Here is a 19070-nt window from a genome sequence, read left to right as displayed (position 1 = left end):
TGAGAACTTCCAGCTTATACCTGATCAGTTGCATGATTAGAAGTATCTATACTGAAACTGTAAGGTTGTAATGTTGTGTGAGGAAGTCCGTTGGCCTCCCATCCACTTGAGTTCCCATATATTCAACAGTGGTGACGTTCTCCAGATTGAACAGCGCCACCAAGTGGTCACCTTCTCATAACCTTTTGAATACTGTGTGTGAAATTCAAGTTGTTTTTTTGTCAACTGTTTAAGAGCAGTAAATCATATCTTGATTGCAGTTTTATATCATGGTATTTGCTTGTTGTAAATGTCACTGTTAGGAGATTTTATATGACAAACTACTTGTAATTCTTGTTTTGTTCCTTGAACTAGTTTTTACAGTGTATGAGTGTCTGCTGTACTTTTTACAACATTTTTGAAGCAAAGATTTTAGGTAGATAGTAGGTATATCAGCTGTGATCACTAGGTTTTTGTGAAGCGACGAATGGATTTATTTATTAACCACTGTCCTTTGGACTCTCTACAGGACTTTACCAGAGTCCCCTCCTGATTCCAGCTCAGAGCCCTACTCACCCCCAGAAGTGAAGCCTGAGCTGACGAATGGACCAGTCCATGTGTCCCAATCACAGCCACAGGTACAGCCACCGCAGCCGTCACCCCAAGCAACAATGGCTGCCCCACCGCCCGGTGCCCCGATCCTGTACACGCAACAGGCGACACAGGTGCAGACACTCGTGCCCAGGCCGGTGCCGCCACAGATGCAGCCACAGATGCAGGTGCCGTCTTCGCTGTCGAGCTACATCACTCCCAACCCGCCGCAGTTATCACATCTACCGACCACAGAAGCTCAACAGGGAATGCTCGATGGGTAAGTTTGGGCAGAACTTCCTTTTAATGTAACATTGTCATAATGACATCACTCTCTTCAACTGCCTCGACCGTCAGACTGTTGTGACGGGGGTATGTGTCTCCCACAAGTGATGATAGGTTCTTTGTCAACAGAGAAGACTAATAAAAACAAGATAAATATGACACTTTATAGCCACAGTTTATTTCAGGCCTGCTTTGTCAATTTTTAACCAACTTGCATGTACACATCACGGCTTTCGATGTGTGGCAGTACACACAGTGTTGTACCATAATACTCAGAACAACAAAGAGACACTTTCATATCGAATGTGATTGTACTGGAAGATATAGTGGCATTCTTACTGCTGAAGGAAACAGGGTTTCGATTACGTTTAAGATGAAAAAGAAAAAAATTTTGTCATTCATGTTTTCAGAAGCTACCCTCTACGGCACACACAGCATCAACTAACTGATGTTGTCATTTCAGTGATTTCAAAGTAGGCCATGTGTCATAGACTGGATGAACACTACTGTGTAGGTTTCACGAAATGTTGGAGAGAATCTGGATTTTGTCAGAATTCAGGAACTGTATGCAGATGCCAGGCTTCCATGATTTTTAATATGTAATTATTTGATAGATGGCAATCCAGATAAACTGGTTAACGTGTTGAGTATAATTAAAAAGCAGTCATATATTTAATGCTTTATGCAACTATAAGCTTACAAATTGGATGATGGATGCCTTGTTGATTGTATACACACGCCAGACATTGTGGTTATTGGCACCGTACGATTGCTTTAAGAATTACCACAGACTAGCTATGCAGCGGACAAAAAAAAAACATGAATGGGTAAGAATTATTGGTACAAACCATGTTGTATTTTTCTCCGCAGTCAAATTTTATCACAGTTGGGTTACCTTTGCACCGGGCACAGGTAGTACCAGTCTAGTCGGGTTTAATTGGTAACTTACAAGTGACGTAGGCGTCGTAAATGAATAATGAAAGGTGGCCATACTTTGACACAGTTCTGGTTTCATGCCATGTTGACAATGTCGCTGGTAAATATTCCTGTTCAGAAACAAAGCTATCAAACAGGAGAAACACACTGCAGTTTATTAATTTGTTGAAAACCAGCCGTAATTAAGAGATCATTAATCAATATTTTCTCATATTTGGGAGATTCATATGATTGATTTTCTGAATGAAAGCAGCAACTTTACAGATATCTAATTTGCGTTTGACAATTTAGCCAGGGCAATAACGTCATAAACTTTGTATTGTGCTTCTACTTTGACCAAACAATATAATTTTATTAGCACTAAATTTCATTCTAGGGAATATTTTATGCATTCATGTACCCCAATCAACAGGTTACATGACCCAAATCTACAATAAAGACTTTGGAAAATGCTTCCCTCTGATTCAAGATAGTACATGCCTTAAAACTAAAAAACTCTCCTTAAAATAAAATTCGAAGGCACTCTCGTTCAAAGTTAAGAATCAAAATGAGGGGTATCGGGGCAAATTTTTTGAGTGTAGAGAAAGAAATGACCCAAAATTTTCCGATGTTTGAAAATTCAAAATGGCCGCCATCCCTGTGTTGACTCAGTAGAGAAAAATCAAACCGTCCGTTTGACAGTGAAAACTATATTTATTCCATGAGGTTAGAAATGAGTGGACACAAACGGTAGACCAGATTAGTGTCATAGAAATTGAGAGGCTGAATATCTGTCCGAGTTGCACATCTTCATTTCACCCAATAGAATCTTATAGATCTGTTCACGACATCTGTAAAAATATTACAAATTCAATTAACTTCAAAACAAGTACTGATAAATAGTTTTATTTCAATACTTGTAAACTGACACGCCCATATTCTGGCCATGGGTGTCTGCGAAAGGGATGATTTTTATGAAACCAAATTAATGGAAATAGTGGCCTATTGTTTAGACTGCAAGTTCTTCAGTAAGTTGGTGTTTTGTCAAGTATGGGTAAATATAAGCCAGAAATGTTCAGCTGTTCTAAGTTGGGGAGGAGAGGATCATATGTTGTACAGCTAATTTGTAATGATTTTGACACATTTATTACACATGTTAGTCATGAAAGGCTACAGAATAATCATACACCACTTCAAACACAAATGTCAATAGACAATAATTTTCTATCATATTATATATAATTACAGAGGTATATGCACATACACAACTTCAGAGCAAACAGTAAATGGAGTGTGACGCAATTTTGTTATTGCTTCTGTAGTTTCTCCTAGTTACAGGTGGGGAGAGATATTCTTCGATAAGATGGTGTGATTTTTGTTTTCACCTGCAAATTTTTGTGAACATTCAGTATCAGTCGAGTTTGCAACATGAAAATTTCAGCCAAGTCTAAAACAGATTGCCCACCCAGTACACCTATAGACACACTCATTCAGTAACAGTTTTCCTATATGAAGTATTTTTATTCTTGACATGTGCTGGAAATTGCACTTGTGCTGTTTGAAAGAAAGAACATTATAGAACTACAACGAAAATGCACATTGATGCCTTAATACTGATATTGTAATAATTTTAAAATGTCTACCGGATGAATTGATAAAATGGGGTAATATAATATTAAAGATGTCAACTTCTTATTTACGCTTTTGGATGGGGTGAATATTTGTCATCAATAATTGATTTTTGTATTAAGAAATTTGCCACCAAAATCCCTCCCGATAATTTTAAAAATTGTATAGCAAATATTCTGTCCCATATTCTCTGCATTCCAATAGAACGATGTTACAGAATAGAATAGATATAATTATGTACATATATAGGGATGTTAAAGGTCCAGTTGGTGTAATTTGTGATGATCTTATTCACTATTTCACTGTTTTTTGTTGTTAATGTCAACTATCATTTCTTGTTCCGCTTCCCAAAGCATGTTGATATACACAGTATTCAGCTGGTCAACTCAGCCTGTGTAAACTGCATTGTTATTGTCGTAAAGCAAATTCTGGTTGAGCACTAGAATTCAATTGATGCTATGTTGACAAGCTAAATACCGGTATGAGGTGTTTTAACACTTTCACCACCATGGTTTGTCCCAAATCCATTGTTTTCTATGGTAAAGTGGGACCTGTATACAGGCAACTGGGGTGAAAGGGTTAAGAGAAAAGGGACTTGTAATAGAGAGCCAAAACAAAAATTAATAAAAAACATCAGAAGATTAATACGCCTTCTGGCCCTTTAAAAGTCTTTTGTGAATTGTGGTGTTTTCTGTCCAATCTAGTAACAAACCTATGAATTTCTCCAGACATTAAATTGTACTTCTTTGTGCCTCACTCTGTATTCAGAGACATGTCCATAATTATCTACCATGTTTTTTGTTTCTGAAAAGAAACTTCAGCCTCTTTTGTCCCAATCAGTTTAAAAGTGCTGTTTATTTTTTATCGTGGACAAAAATTATGCCACATTTCCGTATGCAACGATGACTTTACGCAGTGTTCAGATTGAAGTAAAAGAATAACATTTCTTGGTCAGTGACTCTTGGAAGTAAACTGGTCATTCGAAGGGCAGACTATATGGTAATTTAAGGGAGTAGGTCAGGGGGGGGAAGGGGCACTGTTTTTCATTCTGACAGGTTTTGTCACCTGCCACGCCAGCCATATCCCTGGGAGTCTCTGATTCCTTTTCAACAGGTGTAACCTGAAACCGTTACACCAATCCAACTGCAGGTTTTGATAAATGATTGTGTTTTGGCCCGATTGTACACCTAATGGTTTAGTGCCAGGAAGACCCAGCTCCACCGGCACAGACATTGTTATCCGTGCACAGGTCCGGCATTAAAGTCACGTGCGGGCAAAATGAAACAACTTTTCTTCCCCAACTCATCTGACTTTCCGGGAAGTGCTGCTTTTAGGAGTTTCTAGAGATACCCACCAATTCTGTACCAAATGTGAACTTCAATGCCGTTCAAAGTTGCTTTGTTGTGTCTTCAAAATTTCATTGGATTTCACCCAAAATAACCCGTGAACTTCTCTGGGCCCGTCTTGAGGATATTGTACTTGTCGTGGCTCTAGCAATATTGTCTTGTTATACTGGTGCTCCAGGTGGAAGTCTTCAAAGCAGGAAAGGACAAGGAAAGTGCTGAACAGCGGTGAAAACCGTGATCCTTGGAATATTGTCAACTGTGTGAACAGTTAATCTCTAAAAACCTCAAGGCATATACTGGAGTGCTCGTGTACAAGTTCAACATTCTGAAATTTTGAAGATTTTGTAACAAAGTCCTAATTTACCACTTGCAGACCAGGACATTCACATTTTAATGACTTGTAGCATTTGTGTTACCAATATCAGACTTGATCCATGTACAGCTCCAGTGTGGCCTTCTGTATCCACAGGTTCACAGTTTGTGAATCCCCTTGAAAAAATGGCAAAGTTCATTAATATTTAAAAGTCTATCAGTGTTACCCGTTTGCTCTACCTAGCAGTCAGACTTGATGGTTGGCCTTCATGTTCCAGATTTTTACTGTGATTTAAATGATAGTCCTGGTCAATCAGGATTGAACATTATGTGAAGTTTCAAGTGGATATATCTTCCAACTTTCTTATTCCCATTGGGATCTGCCAAGACCTCATAGAGCATTAGAAACAGCCATGTACCCAGCATACCCATATACAAATCATACGTATGACTACGTGAACTTCTATAACAACAACAATTTCAGGTATGCTTGGTGAAAAAGTGTAATTTCTGTATTGTGTGATGGTCTCTTCAAAGTCACCGCATCATTCAAATGCAATTTTAATGAGGTTTGATTTACATCTCAGTAGTTCTGCGTATGAAAATGAAATTAGTAGTAGTTTTATTTTTAAGTGAAGAGGTGTTTCATTATTTTACTTTCTGCTATTGGCCAATAAGGGTAATGATAGATGGTTTGTGATTATTTGAGTTTTGGCTGTTTGTCAAAGATCAGAATAGTTTATGTTGCCTTGAAAAAATTTTCAGCTGCATACTGAAATCCAAACTGCAGCGTGACTGCACATAATCAGTTGTAAAATATTATATTGTGTATGCTGCCATAGGTATCTGTGTGGTTAATATGGGACAACAATTAAGAGTACTGTGTAATGTGCATGTAGAAAAATCATTCATGATTCATTTGAGAGAAACATCACAGAATTCAAAACAGAATTCATTTACACTCTGGCTTGTATGTACCAGTAGGTTGGTAATGCGCTGGTGTTGATGTCAGCAAGTTTCAATTCTTTGCTGCTTGTTTATAGAGACATTTCACCCACAGTAACAACTCTATGAAAAGAAAAAGCCTCTTTACTTTGTACATGGTAAATGCATTGCGAAACAATTTTAGGTAGGGAAGTCAGTTTGGTACATGACTATTTGTCACATGTTTTTTGTTTGTTTTTTTTAAGGAATTTAAACTGGGAGAGTGAGATCCTAGACAAACAGAGAAAACAAATTCATGAATTGTGAAATGTTTAGGTCGAATTCAAAACTGGTGTTTTACTTTGGTGTGCTTGTTTAATTTTTATAAACTTTTTTAATAGTTTATCAAGATGTTTGGTAGTCAGGGGTAGGGTTAACTCATTCAAAAATAAATAAATGAAATACGAACACTCTCATACAATACAACAACTGCTTTTTCTTTTAATTTAGTGTACTTTCTATGCGAGTATTGAAAAAGTAGTAAAAACAGTCTGTGATTGTGTGAAAGTTATGTGCCTTCATTATGTCTGTTCAAGTCTCATTGAATTCATATTTCAAGTTTCAGTGAATTTTCTGTCTCACTGAATTTACCAATAAATGAGTTTTGTGTGTTTTTCTTGTTTTGCAGCAACCTTGGTCATCAACACAAGAAGAGGAAACACTCCGACTCTCCAAACAACACAGTGACAGCCAACACCATAGCACCCGGCATGATAAACTTGGTGCAAATCAAACAAGAACCGGGTAAGATAGATCTGTGTTCCATCACTGCACCCGCGGAATTTATCAACATTTCACAGCTTGTCAGAGGGGAGTGATTTCATCCAGCCGAGTTTAGTTCCCATTGCTTTTCATAAATCTGTACAAATTCAATCTGTGAACAGTCTTAACAACATGTGTGCAAAGTGCTATTAGATTTTCATGCTACTTTCTTCAAATTGACACCAAAGTAACCAAAAGCAGGTTTGTGTAAGACGATAAGAGCATTTTCTCCTAATCTGTTTGAACACCCTATTTTCAGTCTGACATGTATAAACAATCATTAGTTCTGTGTTTCAGTTTTTAACTAATTAACTGGCATGATTGGGGATATTAGTTAAAAAAAGGGAGTTTAGACATATATATGTACCTTGGATGTCATCCACGCTTGTGTTGAAGTTCGTCAGTGGTGTGAATGTTATTAACCCTTTGAGCGCCAAAGTCAATTTTTGTCGCCTTTACAGAATATACCTCAGTCAAATTTTTTTTTCAGAGTTTTGCCCAAATTTTGATATAGATAAAGATAAAGAACTGTAGCCAAGGAAATGTGATTTCCATTTAGTCAAAAATTATCAAAAAAAAATACAGAAAAATTCATAAAATTTGATAAAATGTTGCAGTTAAGTCTGGTGGGAAAAATTGCAGCACTACAAGGGTTAATCATGTCAGGGTAGGGCAAAATACTGTATGTTGAAGTGTGACATTGACGGGAAAGGGAAAAAGATATTGAAGGGAGTCAGGGAGGAAGAGGGGAATGGTAACAATAAAAAGAAGCATTGTTATTTTGAAAGAGAAAGAGCGAGACAAGGGGGAGTTGAATTGGAGAGGGTGAAGACACATGAATCAGAGGGGCAGAAATCAAATCTTGCATGATATTATCTGTTATTTCTTATCACCCATCGCATGTCTTGCACTTGATTGTTTCCCATGAATGTCCTCCATTGCTCAGTATTACGCTCAATGACATGTAATGAAGATGATAGCTCATTATCGCTAAATATCAGTCAGATATCGGAATAGGAATACCCATTTTGTGGGTGTATTTTAAATAAGCTGGCATGCCATGGAGAAGGCTGCATAATTCAACATATTGTGTGTGAAAATTCATCTTGAGCAGGACCTGTTTTGTCTGATGGGTATATTTTGACATTGACTTTCTGTTCATCCACAGACACTGGTAGTCGTGATTCTGATCTAGAGGCACTAGATGGTACATACCATTCCATATTTTATCACCCTTCATGTTTTCAAACTTCTCCTTTTGATTTCCCACGGACTTTTGCATCCTCATTCTTCTCTGTTTTCTGTATTTTGTTTTAAAAAAAAAAGAACAAGCACACTACAATCTGGTGTCGGTTCCTGAGTTGTCAGAGCTTTACAGGCTCACTTGATCAGTCAGTCCCATGATGCACTTCTCCAGGAGCCATATTGACCCCATGACCTTGCTCAGACTCATGAAAATATTTCTGTTGTGAAAAATTTTTCTTTGCTTCCCTCTTATTTTTGAGCATATGTGACCACTTTTCGGTGTTTCATTTTTTCAAATTTTTGGGCAATGTCTCATAAGAAAAGAACATGTACAAGGAGAAGAAACAACACCAAAACTGAAAATGTTTGTGATCACTTTTCTAGCAGAATATTAAATTTTATTTCAAGAGTACCATGTTCATCACTAAAAGTTCTGCCAGAACAAATACTGAGAACTTTCAAAGGTTTTGCTCAAAACTGTTTTCTATAAATTTTCAAATTTACCAAACAATTAAGGTCAGGATTGTGAATTTGAACCATCAAGTTTTCAAATTTATAAGCTCACTACTGAAAGGTCATAGGTCACAAAATGAAAGGTCAGGTCAATGTATTTCGTTAATCACAACTCATGGACAGACCACAAATGTCACCGCATGGCTGCTGCTTGCACAATGCATCTAACATATTTTCAAAAGTGTGTTCCAAGCTCAATAGGTTGTAGTTATTATGTTTAAGAACTGCTGTGGTGTGGCACACTACTAACCATTGCATTGCTGCCATCAAAGAATTGATGCTTCTGTAAAAGGAGCCAGCGCAACTTCCATTGGGCCTACCATTTTGTTACTCACACCCTGCACACCCCTGTGACCTGTTTGTAAAGTGGTATCACCCATACAATTTGAATATTGAGTCAGGAATGGTTGAACGCGCCACTTGTTGAATTTGAGAGTCATAAATATTTCACCCTCTGTGTTTTTTTTTCCCTGTCATGTATTTCAGAGTGTCTTTGATTTATAACTGTAGGAAAGGTCGGGAAGAAAATCGGACAATGCTATGCAAAAATGTGAAAGAGAATCCATTTTAGACAGAAAATGACCAATTTCAGAGCAAATATAGGCCAGATATTTTACTCTAAAGAACTCATTATCATTTTCTAAATGGCAATTAAATATTTCAAAATGTATAATCTGTATTCTGTAAAAGGCGTAGTATTTTCCAGGTACTATTATTTCTTGATTTCTGAACAGCTTGGCTGATTCAAATTATGTGATTGAAATCCTGTGATTTCAATCATTTTCAACAAAAGAGCAATTTAAAAACAATAGCCATACACTGTTTCATTTATAGTCTCCTAATAAATCAAAAGTTAGATACACAAGCAAAGTTTAGAGTCCAATTGCTCCAACCTGACATGACATACTGTGTTTATTTATATTTACAACCACTCGCAGAATGCTATTCTTAGTCAGAATCTCTGATATGTTGACAAATGCTGTATTGAAATATGTGGATCTTGTCCTGGCCAATCAGGATACCTGTTTCATAGGCCATGAGTGCAGACACCTTATCACCCAAGCAAAAAGCTGTAAAATTTGTGTCAAGCTTTTTGAACTGTTTTTCACCTGGCAGAACAAGGGCACTTAATTTATGATATGAAATTTACTGGTTTATTATGTAGCCCTGCTCTTGCCCAATGAAAATGACTTTTTAAACGTAGGGTAAAGCTGTCCTTCATTCGTAGTAGATCATAGCTCCCTGCAATACTGGTAATTCACAGCAAATTCTGACCTCATTGTCGAGATATTGGACATAAATTGGCAATAATTCTTGTCATACTCAGCACAGTGAAAGGCTCATCGTTTTGCACACTCCGACACGTATGGTATAAGTTTCACTTTTGTAAAAGTGCAGAATGGAAAGATGAAAAAAACTTCAATGAATCCACACCAGCGACAGACTAGTATTGTGAAAGTTTCCATGTCAGAAAATGTCCGCAAGATTCATTCTACCTTTAATGGAACAGAGTACCGGTAGTTAGATATGGAGAACATCAAATCTTATGTACATGTAGATGCCTTTAGAGAAATGCCAATATTTGTAAAGTGTATACCCTAAATGAGAGATGTGTGGACTATATTAGATTTAATATGACATTTTGATAATCTATATTCGTGCCAGGAATATTTTATTTAGATGAATACCAACAGAACTGCACTTATTTTCTGTATTTGAATTTGAAAAGTTATAACGGAGTGTAGTACCCTTAATCCACAATGTCCATCTTAATTTGTGTCTGTATCATCACCCAGGTGTAATACATTTCTGGCTCAGCCAGAACACATGAGTGACTTAATCTGTAGGGAGCTTTCAGGTATCGTCCAACTAGCTGACTGTACATGCACCTATTATTGAAATGTCTCTAGATCTGTCTGTGTGGTCTGCGGCAGAACCAATTCAACAAAATTCTGCCCAGGCCATTATAGATAAGTTGGGTTGCAAAATGTATCTATCCTCCATTTCATAATATGTCAGTGTTTTCCCAACAGGCAGTGTACATAAATGCTGTCCTTTTGTCTATTTCATTAGCCCTGTTGCTTTCATTTATTCCCTTTGCAAAATGAAAATAAATTGACGACTTGCGTCAGTCAGTCATTGCTTTCTTGTTTTCATAAAAATACTAATCTCATGCAGAGATCATAGAGGGTTCTTGTCCCGACAGGCCTTGCTGTACTGACTGACGTAATCCTTGCACCCCCATCGACAAAAAATGGGACCAAACACACATTTTAAATGGGTCCAACCACAGATGGTAAAGGGGTCCAACCACACAAGGTTTTTACTAAAGGCTAGCAGTGGTATGAGTAAAATGTAATGTAATGAGAAAGAGGTATAGTTAAGGTACAATAATGATAAAGTAAAATGTACATCAATAATAAGCAGTGAATTGTTTTGTAATCAGCATGATGAAATTTTACGAAATAATGGTTTTCTCTGCTTTCAGGTGTGTTTAATGACTGTGGTGACTATGACTACGGTAATGACCCACGGGCGTACATGGAAAACAGTTTTCAGTGTATAAAGTGGCAGCCATTCAAGCCGAACAAGTGGCATACATTGGTGGATGCTGCAGGAAAGGATTTGTAAGTTTTGTTTTTCATTGTAATATTTTGTCCGTGTTTCCTCCAGAGGGCAGCCTTGCAAACTAGTGGATGTGAGTCGCTGGGACACGCTAAGATTTCAGTTCCTGAAATTTGGGGCAGTCCCGCGACTACAGACTGCCAAAGTTGGTTTTTAGCTACTAAATTACTATAATTATAACTCATCATGTCCCACCTTTTCAAATACTGACAAAGGAGCACTGATTTTTGTTTAATTTCTGATAAAATGACATGAGTTTTGCTTTACCCCCTTCTGCAATTGTAGAACTCAGTCTGTCTCTCTGCATTAACCCTTTCACCACCATGGTTTGTCCCAAATCTATTGTTTTCTATGGTAAAGTTGGACCTGTACACAGGGAACTGGGGGTGAAAGGGTTAAGGCTGATTCAAAAATTGATATTCAAACTAGGTAAATTTTTGTCTAGCATGTTTGACAAGACCTGCAGAAAGTACATACAGTATAAAAGATTGGTAATAATAGTACTTCACCGCCACATACAGTATATTGTATTTCATCATAAAGTGATGTCCACAATCTGCAGCAAGAAGAAACAGGTGCAAAACTGCCAACATTTGTCCCCATTTCTGTCAGCCGCTGCCAAAGTTATGTACCGTATTTGGTGCTATATTTAGTAGCTCACCAAAGGTCGCAATATTAGTGCTTGGAAAGAAAGATAACAAGGTGACACTCTGTGTTTGAACTGGCATCCCACACCTTTTAAACATGGCAGCTTGGAAATATAGCAGAACTGGTACTAATTGCGCCGTGTTTATGTGACAGTATATATCACTTTAATATTAAAAGCAGCTCGCTGTAAGGTCAGGTAGATATTATGTAGGTTTACACCACTGTGGACAGAATAGGTGTCGATGAATCATCAAAAAGAAAAGCTTTATTGGTAATTTAGTAAATGCAAATGTATGAATAACAATTACGCAGACAGTGTAGACACATGTAGGTGTGACTTTGCGAATATTTCTGTCGTTAGGTAGAATACGCCTAAGGGACATATATTTGTTCTCTCATACTTATTAGTCTGCCACTTGTTATGGTTCTTTTTGAAGCTTTTGAAGTATATTTATTAATGAAAGTTTTCACTTGCTTATTTTTTGTGAAAATCAAAAATGTCATTGGTTGTATAAAGTTACCACAGGGATAGCGGACAATTTTAATTACATGTGTTGGTAAATATTGGGTGATTTAATTTGTTTCTGTAGTACCAAGTTCTGCAGGAGGACCCATGAATTTTTTTTTGGAAAGTTTGAGTGAAAGTTTAAGTCTTTCGATGTTGAGGAAGAGAACTACATGTACATATTTTTATGTCTGTAGTCTAGGTATGTGCGCAAAAATGTGCAGCGTAGTGACATCACGTATTGTTCACCAACTTTTGGTCATTGAACTCTAGTCAACCATTAGCTAGGTTACTATTACATTGTATATCCACCGTGCTTCGAATAAGGAAGTGGGGATTTGATTAAGCTGCTGTTTTCCACAGGGTCAGAGTTCATGATGGCTAGGCTCAATTTAGTTGAAATATGCTCATTTCCTGTGAATTTACGTGTCAATCTCATCAATGGAAATTTTCATGTGATATGCTATCATTATCCATAACTTATAACAAATCTAAGTATGAATGTTTATTTTTGGAATACACTGTCACTTTGGTGTCTTTATTGTATTAAAATGGAATTTCTAACATAATGTATTTTGAGATGTCATGGATGCGAAAGGCATTGTTGAAAAATTCAACCAGTTATGAACAAGGAATAAAATGACCTGGTATACCATTTTCATGGAATGTCCAAATATCATCACGGTCTTTTTCTACCAGAGTGACATAAAGTCATGAACTCCCTAGAGGACTCTGGCCATGGAAATATTTTTAATTTTTTTTTCCAAATGGGCAGAAAAGGGCTGAAGAAAAAGCAACACTGTTTATCATAGAAATACACAAACAATGCTACTACTTTGTGTATTTCCTGTGACATCTGTTTCACCTCACATGGTTGCGTTTGAGCCACTGACTCAAAAAACTTTCATTGATCCAAAACAGTTTAAACCTTTCTTCACCACCATGGTTTGACCCCAGCCTATTGTTTTCAATGGCTATTGTTGATCTATCTACAGGGAATTTAAGTAAATAGGTATCATATTACATGTGCTCAGTGTACGGACTATGGAAAGAAATTCTCAGAAATTCCCAGCACTATAGGAAAAAATTCAGAGACTGAAGCGAAGAAGGTGACGCTTTCTCACAATTGGTGAGAATCTCTTGTCATTCTCACAGCTACCAGTGAGAATTCAAAAATTCTCACCGGTGAGCAGTGAGAAATGCTCTCCGTGGTGAGATTCTATTATCTCACCAAGGAGTGCATTTCTCACTGCTCACTGATGAGAATTCAAAACTTGTCAATGGTAGCAGCGAGAATATCAAGAGATTCTCACCAACTGCGAGAAAGCATTCACTTTCTCGCTCCAGTCTCGCAATTTAAATGGATCACACTTTAACAAGCAGGGTTAAAAATATTTACCCTTGGTATGTCAGTTCCGACTGAATGCTCTGCTCACCAGATTCTCTGTCAAAAAATACAAACAATTGGCATATTGTTATGTGTTTGTGTGACATTTGGTGACCAGAGCTGGCACTCACCCACAATGGCTTCATTTTAATATTCTAACCCACAGACCAGCGCCCTCATACAGAGTGGAGGCAGACAAGGGTTTCAACTTCTCAATACCGGACGATGCCTTCGTATGCCAGAAGAAGAACCACTTCCAAGTCACAGTTCACATCGGGTTGGCTGGCCATCCCAAATATGTCAAAATGGAAGATGGTTTAAAAGTTATAGAAAGCTATTACTTGCATTTATACGGTGTCAAGGTGAGTTACTGTAATATCTTACATTTGCATGTTGTCAGTGAAGGAATGTGAGACGTCCAAAGTTTGGAATCAGTGAGAAGACCACAGATTTATTCCAAAAGATAAAACAATGTTTCAATAGTTGCTGACAGGAACGGTATATGATCATACATTATGTATGACCACACTGCCAAAATAGTTCAAGGGATCCTATTATCCCACAGCTTTAGACTTTTCACATCATTATTCAACAAGTCTCACACATCAAAACCATTAATGCCACAAATGGATATACGAAGACATGCCAAATAAGGTGGTCTAAACGAAAATGCAAATTCTCATAGGAATTTTACTGTTCGAATTTACAAAATTTTCAGCTGTCATCATATCTTTTGTTGTTGTTCTGCTATTGCCAGCTTACATGTACCGGTATATCAGTTTAATTGAAAGTTTGAAACATTTCTCTGCTACCAGGATATGATCATAGCTTTCATAAACCTAGGATTGCAAATGAGAATAACACAGAAACTCTGAGTAATGTTGACCAGCCGTGCTTCTTAATGAAAGATTTGTTATTGAAGGCATACATGAGACAGTAGTATCACTGCAGAATTCCCTCCCTGTTGTCACGTTTAATTTGTAAAAACTAAAATGCTTTGAATCATACTGCTGTCCTCCTCATCTATCTTTCTGGAGTTCGTTTTGTAATATTTAATACTTTCTCACAGAAGAGGGGACGGCCAAAAGTTTGTAAATATAACAATGTATTAAGTGGCTGTTGTAGCATATCCTTATCGTCTATTGTCATTTATTTCTCTCAGGTGGAATCAGTGGACACAGCGATAAAAATTGAGCAGTCTCAATCAGACAGGAGTAAAAAACCTTTCCATCCAGTTGTGTAAGTATTATGGTCGTATCGTACTGTCATTCTGGGATGGCCATGGCAAGTTCAAGTTTCAGGCATAGTGCATGACCTTGTGCTTGAGGCTTAACCACGATTTGCATCACTATGTAGTGGGTTGATTATCCAGTAAATGAACCTTCAGCAGTTGGAAGATGGAGTAGCAGTACACATGAAAAATAATTAAAAAAATGGCTTTGTTTTTCTTGAAATCACAGAAGGACTTACCGGTTAGTTTTTATCTTGACATTTTCTTAACAGGGTGGATCTTCCCCTGGACCAGGTTACCAAGGTAACAGTGGGAAGGCTACATTTCAGTGAAACCACATCCAATAACATGAGGAAGAAAGGGAAACCCAACCCGGACCAACGATACTTCATGCTTGTCGTCGGGCTTCACGTGCACAGTGGTGGCGAGTCGTACCAGATAGGGGCCAGTATGTCAGAAAGGATTATTGTCAGGGTAAGATGATTTTTACTAAATTTGTTTTTGATCGTAATGATTTTGCAATTTGCAAATCGATCAGTGATGGAAAATGCCACCAGATTGTAAATTACCATTATTTTTATTTAGCCAGCAGTTGTAAATTTTGATTGTATTTTCCCAGTATTTTTGTTCTTAATGTGAACCGCAGTTTCTTTTTCTACTCACCAAAGCATGTTGAGATACACAGTATTCAGTTTGTCAACTCAGCCTGTACGTGTACAGACTGCATTGTTATTGGTGACAAGTCAACTGTAAACAATAACAGTCCAGTTTATGCATACAGATGGAGTGTTGACAAGCTAAATAGCAGGTGTTGTCATAGCCTGAGAGAGTAGAAAAAGAACTTGCAATTGACGTACAAAACAGAAATAGTGAAAAGTCATCAATGTTGAAGCTACTTGCCCTTTAGTTAATTCCAGCTTTGATAAAGGGTACAATGAAATGCTATACTCAGATTGTGAACATCATTGTTGCAAGAGAAACATACATGATGCCCTCTTTGAAATTCTATTTCTTGCATTTTTGGAAATCACAAGTATCAGAAAGTAGTGTTGAAGAAAGTACAATGTGTTAACAAAGGATTGAATTTACTTTGCAGGCATCAAATCCGGGTCAGTTTGAGAATGATGTTGATATGCTGTGGCAGAAAGGACAGACACCAGACTCTGTGTACCATGTAGTAAGTACATCAGTGTTGTTATCTTTTGGAATCTAATCTTAGCCTGATCCTCCTACTTCCGCAAACTTTGCAGCTGCTGTTTCTAGCCCACTGAATGGTACATACATGCAAACATTGGAAAATCTATCATGTTTTGAAGTTCGAGGTTTTTTTCCCATCAGCCCAAGAAAATAACTGTTTTTATAAGGTCAGCAGTCCATAGTCAGTTTGTTGAACTAAGTGTTGAATGCTTTGACCCCAGTTTCGTAGTGGAGAAGTCCAATTTTGCTGATGAAAACAATGTAAATATGGGATCAAACCATGCCATGATGAAAGGTACATAGCTCTAATAGTGCAGACTATAAAATGTCTGGATGCCATTTCATACTAAAAATAAATACAGATAAACATGGACAAAATTTAGAAGAAAGAAAAAACACATACTGAGCTGCCTGGGAGTCTGTTTGATATTACCTGTCATATTCCTTTGATGGCTGTTTTCTTTGAAAGTCTCCTGTCAGTTTTTTACACAAAAAACCACTGAAGTAAAGCCTGGAGATTTCAATATCACCATTCCGCATCGTTCCAACAAGTTTTCTATAACCGCTTTCAGGGCCGTGTTGGTATAAACACAGACAGACCAGAGGAACAGTTGACAGTACATGGGGATGTCAGAGTGGCTGGTAATATTCTACAACCATCTGATATCAGGGTAAAGGAAAACATTGAGGAGGTAAGTTTGTATAGTTTTATAACTATCACTTGTGTTCTTGCATTCTGAAAGGCTGTTACTATCTCTGGAAGACCAGTCTTTTTCATTGCATCTAACAAATTTCTTATAAATTAGAAACGTCAATTTTTTGCATGTAGTTGAAAACTAATTACATGAACTTGAAAGGATTTTCTTGTCCAATTACCAAAAATTATTAATAGGCCACTTTCATGACCCCTGAATGACCTTACATCCTGGCATTTTTGAAGGTATGACATTATATAACATTGACCTTTCATCCCATTTATAACAAAGAAAATTTAACTTTTTGTTTTAATATCAATTTGAGTGCATAAATCAAAAGATATGGTTGACCATTGCACAGTTTGAACCCACGATGGCAGACTCATACCAACAAAAATGCCAGGATGTAAGGGTCACACAGGGGTCATGAAAGTGGCGTATTCCCCCTCCATGTGTATGAGATGTCACTAGCGTGGACTATAATCGGTTTGGATTCACCATCTCTTTCAGACGGACTCCAAAGAGCAGCTCAGGAGAGTTGCAAAACTACGCCTTGTACAGTACAACTACAAACCGGAGTATGCTGCGTACGTCGGCATGATGGACCCCGACCGGAAAGACACAGGAGTACTTGCCCAGGATGTCAAGGATATTCTTCCGGAGGCTGTCAAGGAAACTGGAGATCTCCTACTGCCAAATGGACACAAGGTTGATAACTTCCTTATTGTAAATAAGGTAAGTACAGGTTTGTAGAGAAGGATTCTGGGAACAGTGGCAAGTATATGCTTATATTCAAGGGCAGGTAGATGAAGCTTTGAAGATTTTTTTCACAAATTTCTTTTAATGTCAGCTACTGTTTCTTACTGTACACCTCATAGCATGTTGACATTCGCAGTATCATAGCTTGTCAACTCAGCCTGTACATGTGTAAACTACATTGTTATCGTTGACACTGAGTTCTGGTCAGGACTAGAATTTGAATGTAAACAATAATAGTGCATTCTTACATGTATACGGACTTTGTTGACAAACTAAATAGTGTTTCAATATGCTTTGGGGAGTAGCACAAGAATTTATAGTTAACATTAAAACAAAAATATTGGAAAAAAATCACCAATGTTACAGCTACTGGTGCTTTGATATGAAATGCTAGCAATGATTGTGATTCACATTGTATATTCAGACTTCGTAATTGTCACTTCACCAGTAGAGCTCCGCTACAACTAGCCTTTTGTGTTCTACAGCTGTACTAATGCCATGATATTTTTTGAACTCATCGCTATGTGCACACCAGAGTATATCTTGATTGTTGCATCTGTCAATGGTTCAATTGACATGTATTTTTCATGAAAGTTCTTATGCTGTTTGATTGAAAAGTTGCTTGTGTCAACTGGTATTAGTAATCTTAAACGCACAAAAACAGAGAAAAAAATACTTCAAATCATGATATGACTCTTGTAATTTCTTTGGCCTCCAGGATCGTATTTTCATGGAAAACATTGGCGCAGTCAAGGAATTGTGCAAGCTTACAGACAATCTAGAGAACAGGATAGATGAACTGGAGAAGATGAACTCCAAACTTTCAAAACTGAAGCGACTTGACAGTGTGAAGTCGACATCAAGTGGTGGAACAATTAGGTTAGACAATTTATGTCACTAGAGGGCGTTGTCTCAACTCTCCATGCAACTTGGATGAAGCCATTGTTAGTCCCCACGGACACCGTCCGGGGGGACTTATAGGTTTGGTCATGTCCGTGCGTGCGTCCGTCCGTGCGTGTGTGCGTCCGTCCGTCCGTTCACACAGATATCTCAGAGATGCAAGAAGCGATTTCATTCAAACTTGGTACAAGGATTACTTCATATGTCATACAGATGCATGTCGATTTGTTTTTGGATACGATCCAATATGGCCGCCAGGCGGCCATTTATTACGATTTTTTCATGTACAGAGCCATAACTCAGACATGTTTCAACCAATTTTATTCAAAGTTGGTACAAGGACATTGACCAATGTCATAGATATGCACGTCAATTTTTTTTGTGATACGATCCAATATGGCCGCCAGGCGGCCATTTTATTACGATTTTTTCATGTACAGAGCCATAACTCAGACATGTTTCAACCAATTTTATTCAAAGTTGGTACAAGGACATTGACCAATGTCATAGATATGCACGTCAATTTGTTTTGTGATACGATCCAATATGGCCGCCAGGCGGC

The 19070-nt window shown here is 37.6% G+C and overlaps 1 protein-coding gene across 2 annotated transcripts in view; it reads left to right on the top strand.

The window, feature by feature from the left end:
- LOC139134113 (myelin regulatory factor-like) overlaps positions 1 to 19070 on the top strand; it is a 64352-nt gene that overhangs the window by 33962 nt on the left and 11320 nt on the right. The window contains exons 4-14 of one of the 2 annotated variants that reach the window (XM_070701032.1): positions 509 to 850; positions 6670 to 6785; positions 7972 to 8010; positions 11050 to 11188; positions 13893 to 14088; positions 14889 to 14965; positions 15230 to 15431; positions 16054 to 16134; positions 16727 to 16846; positions 17360 to 17584; positions 18327 to 18487. In XM_070701032.1, coding sequence (XP_070557133.1) covers positions 509 to 850; positions 6670 to 6785; positions 7972 to 8010; positions 11050 to 11188; positions 13893 to 14088; positions 14889 to 14965; positions 15230 to 15431; positions 16054 to 16134; positions 16727 to 16846; positions 17360 to 17584; positions 18327 to 18487 — 1698 coding nt within the window. The remainder of the gene's footprint in view (positions 1 to 508; positions 851 to 6669; positions 6786 to 7971; positions 8011 to 11049; positions 11189 to 13892; positions 14089 to 14888; positions 14966 to 15229; positions 15432 to 16053; positions 16135 to 16726; positions 16847 to 17359; positions 17585 to 18326; positions 18488 to 19070) is intronic. The other variant, XM_070701040.1, reaches the window with a different exon arrangement.

The sequence above is a fragment of the Ptychodera flava genome, chromosome 1 (genome assembly GCF_041260155.1).
Source record: "Ptychodera flava strain L36383 chromosome 1, AS_Pfla_20210202, whole genome shotgun sequence".
Lineage (NCBI taxonomy): Eukaryota > Metazoa > Hemichordata > Enteropneusta > Ptychoderidae > Ptychodera > Ptychodera flava.
Note: the sequence above shows the minus strand (reverse complement) of the source record. Positions and strands in the feature narration are given on the sequence as shown.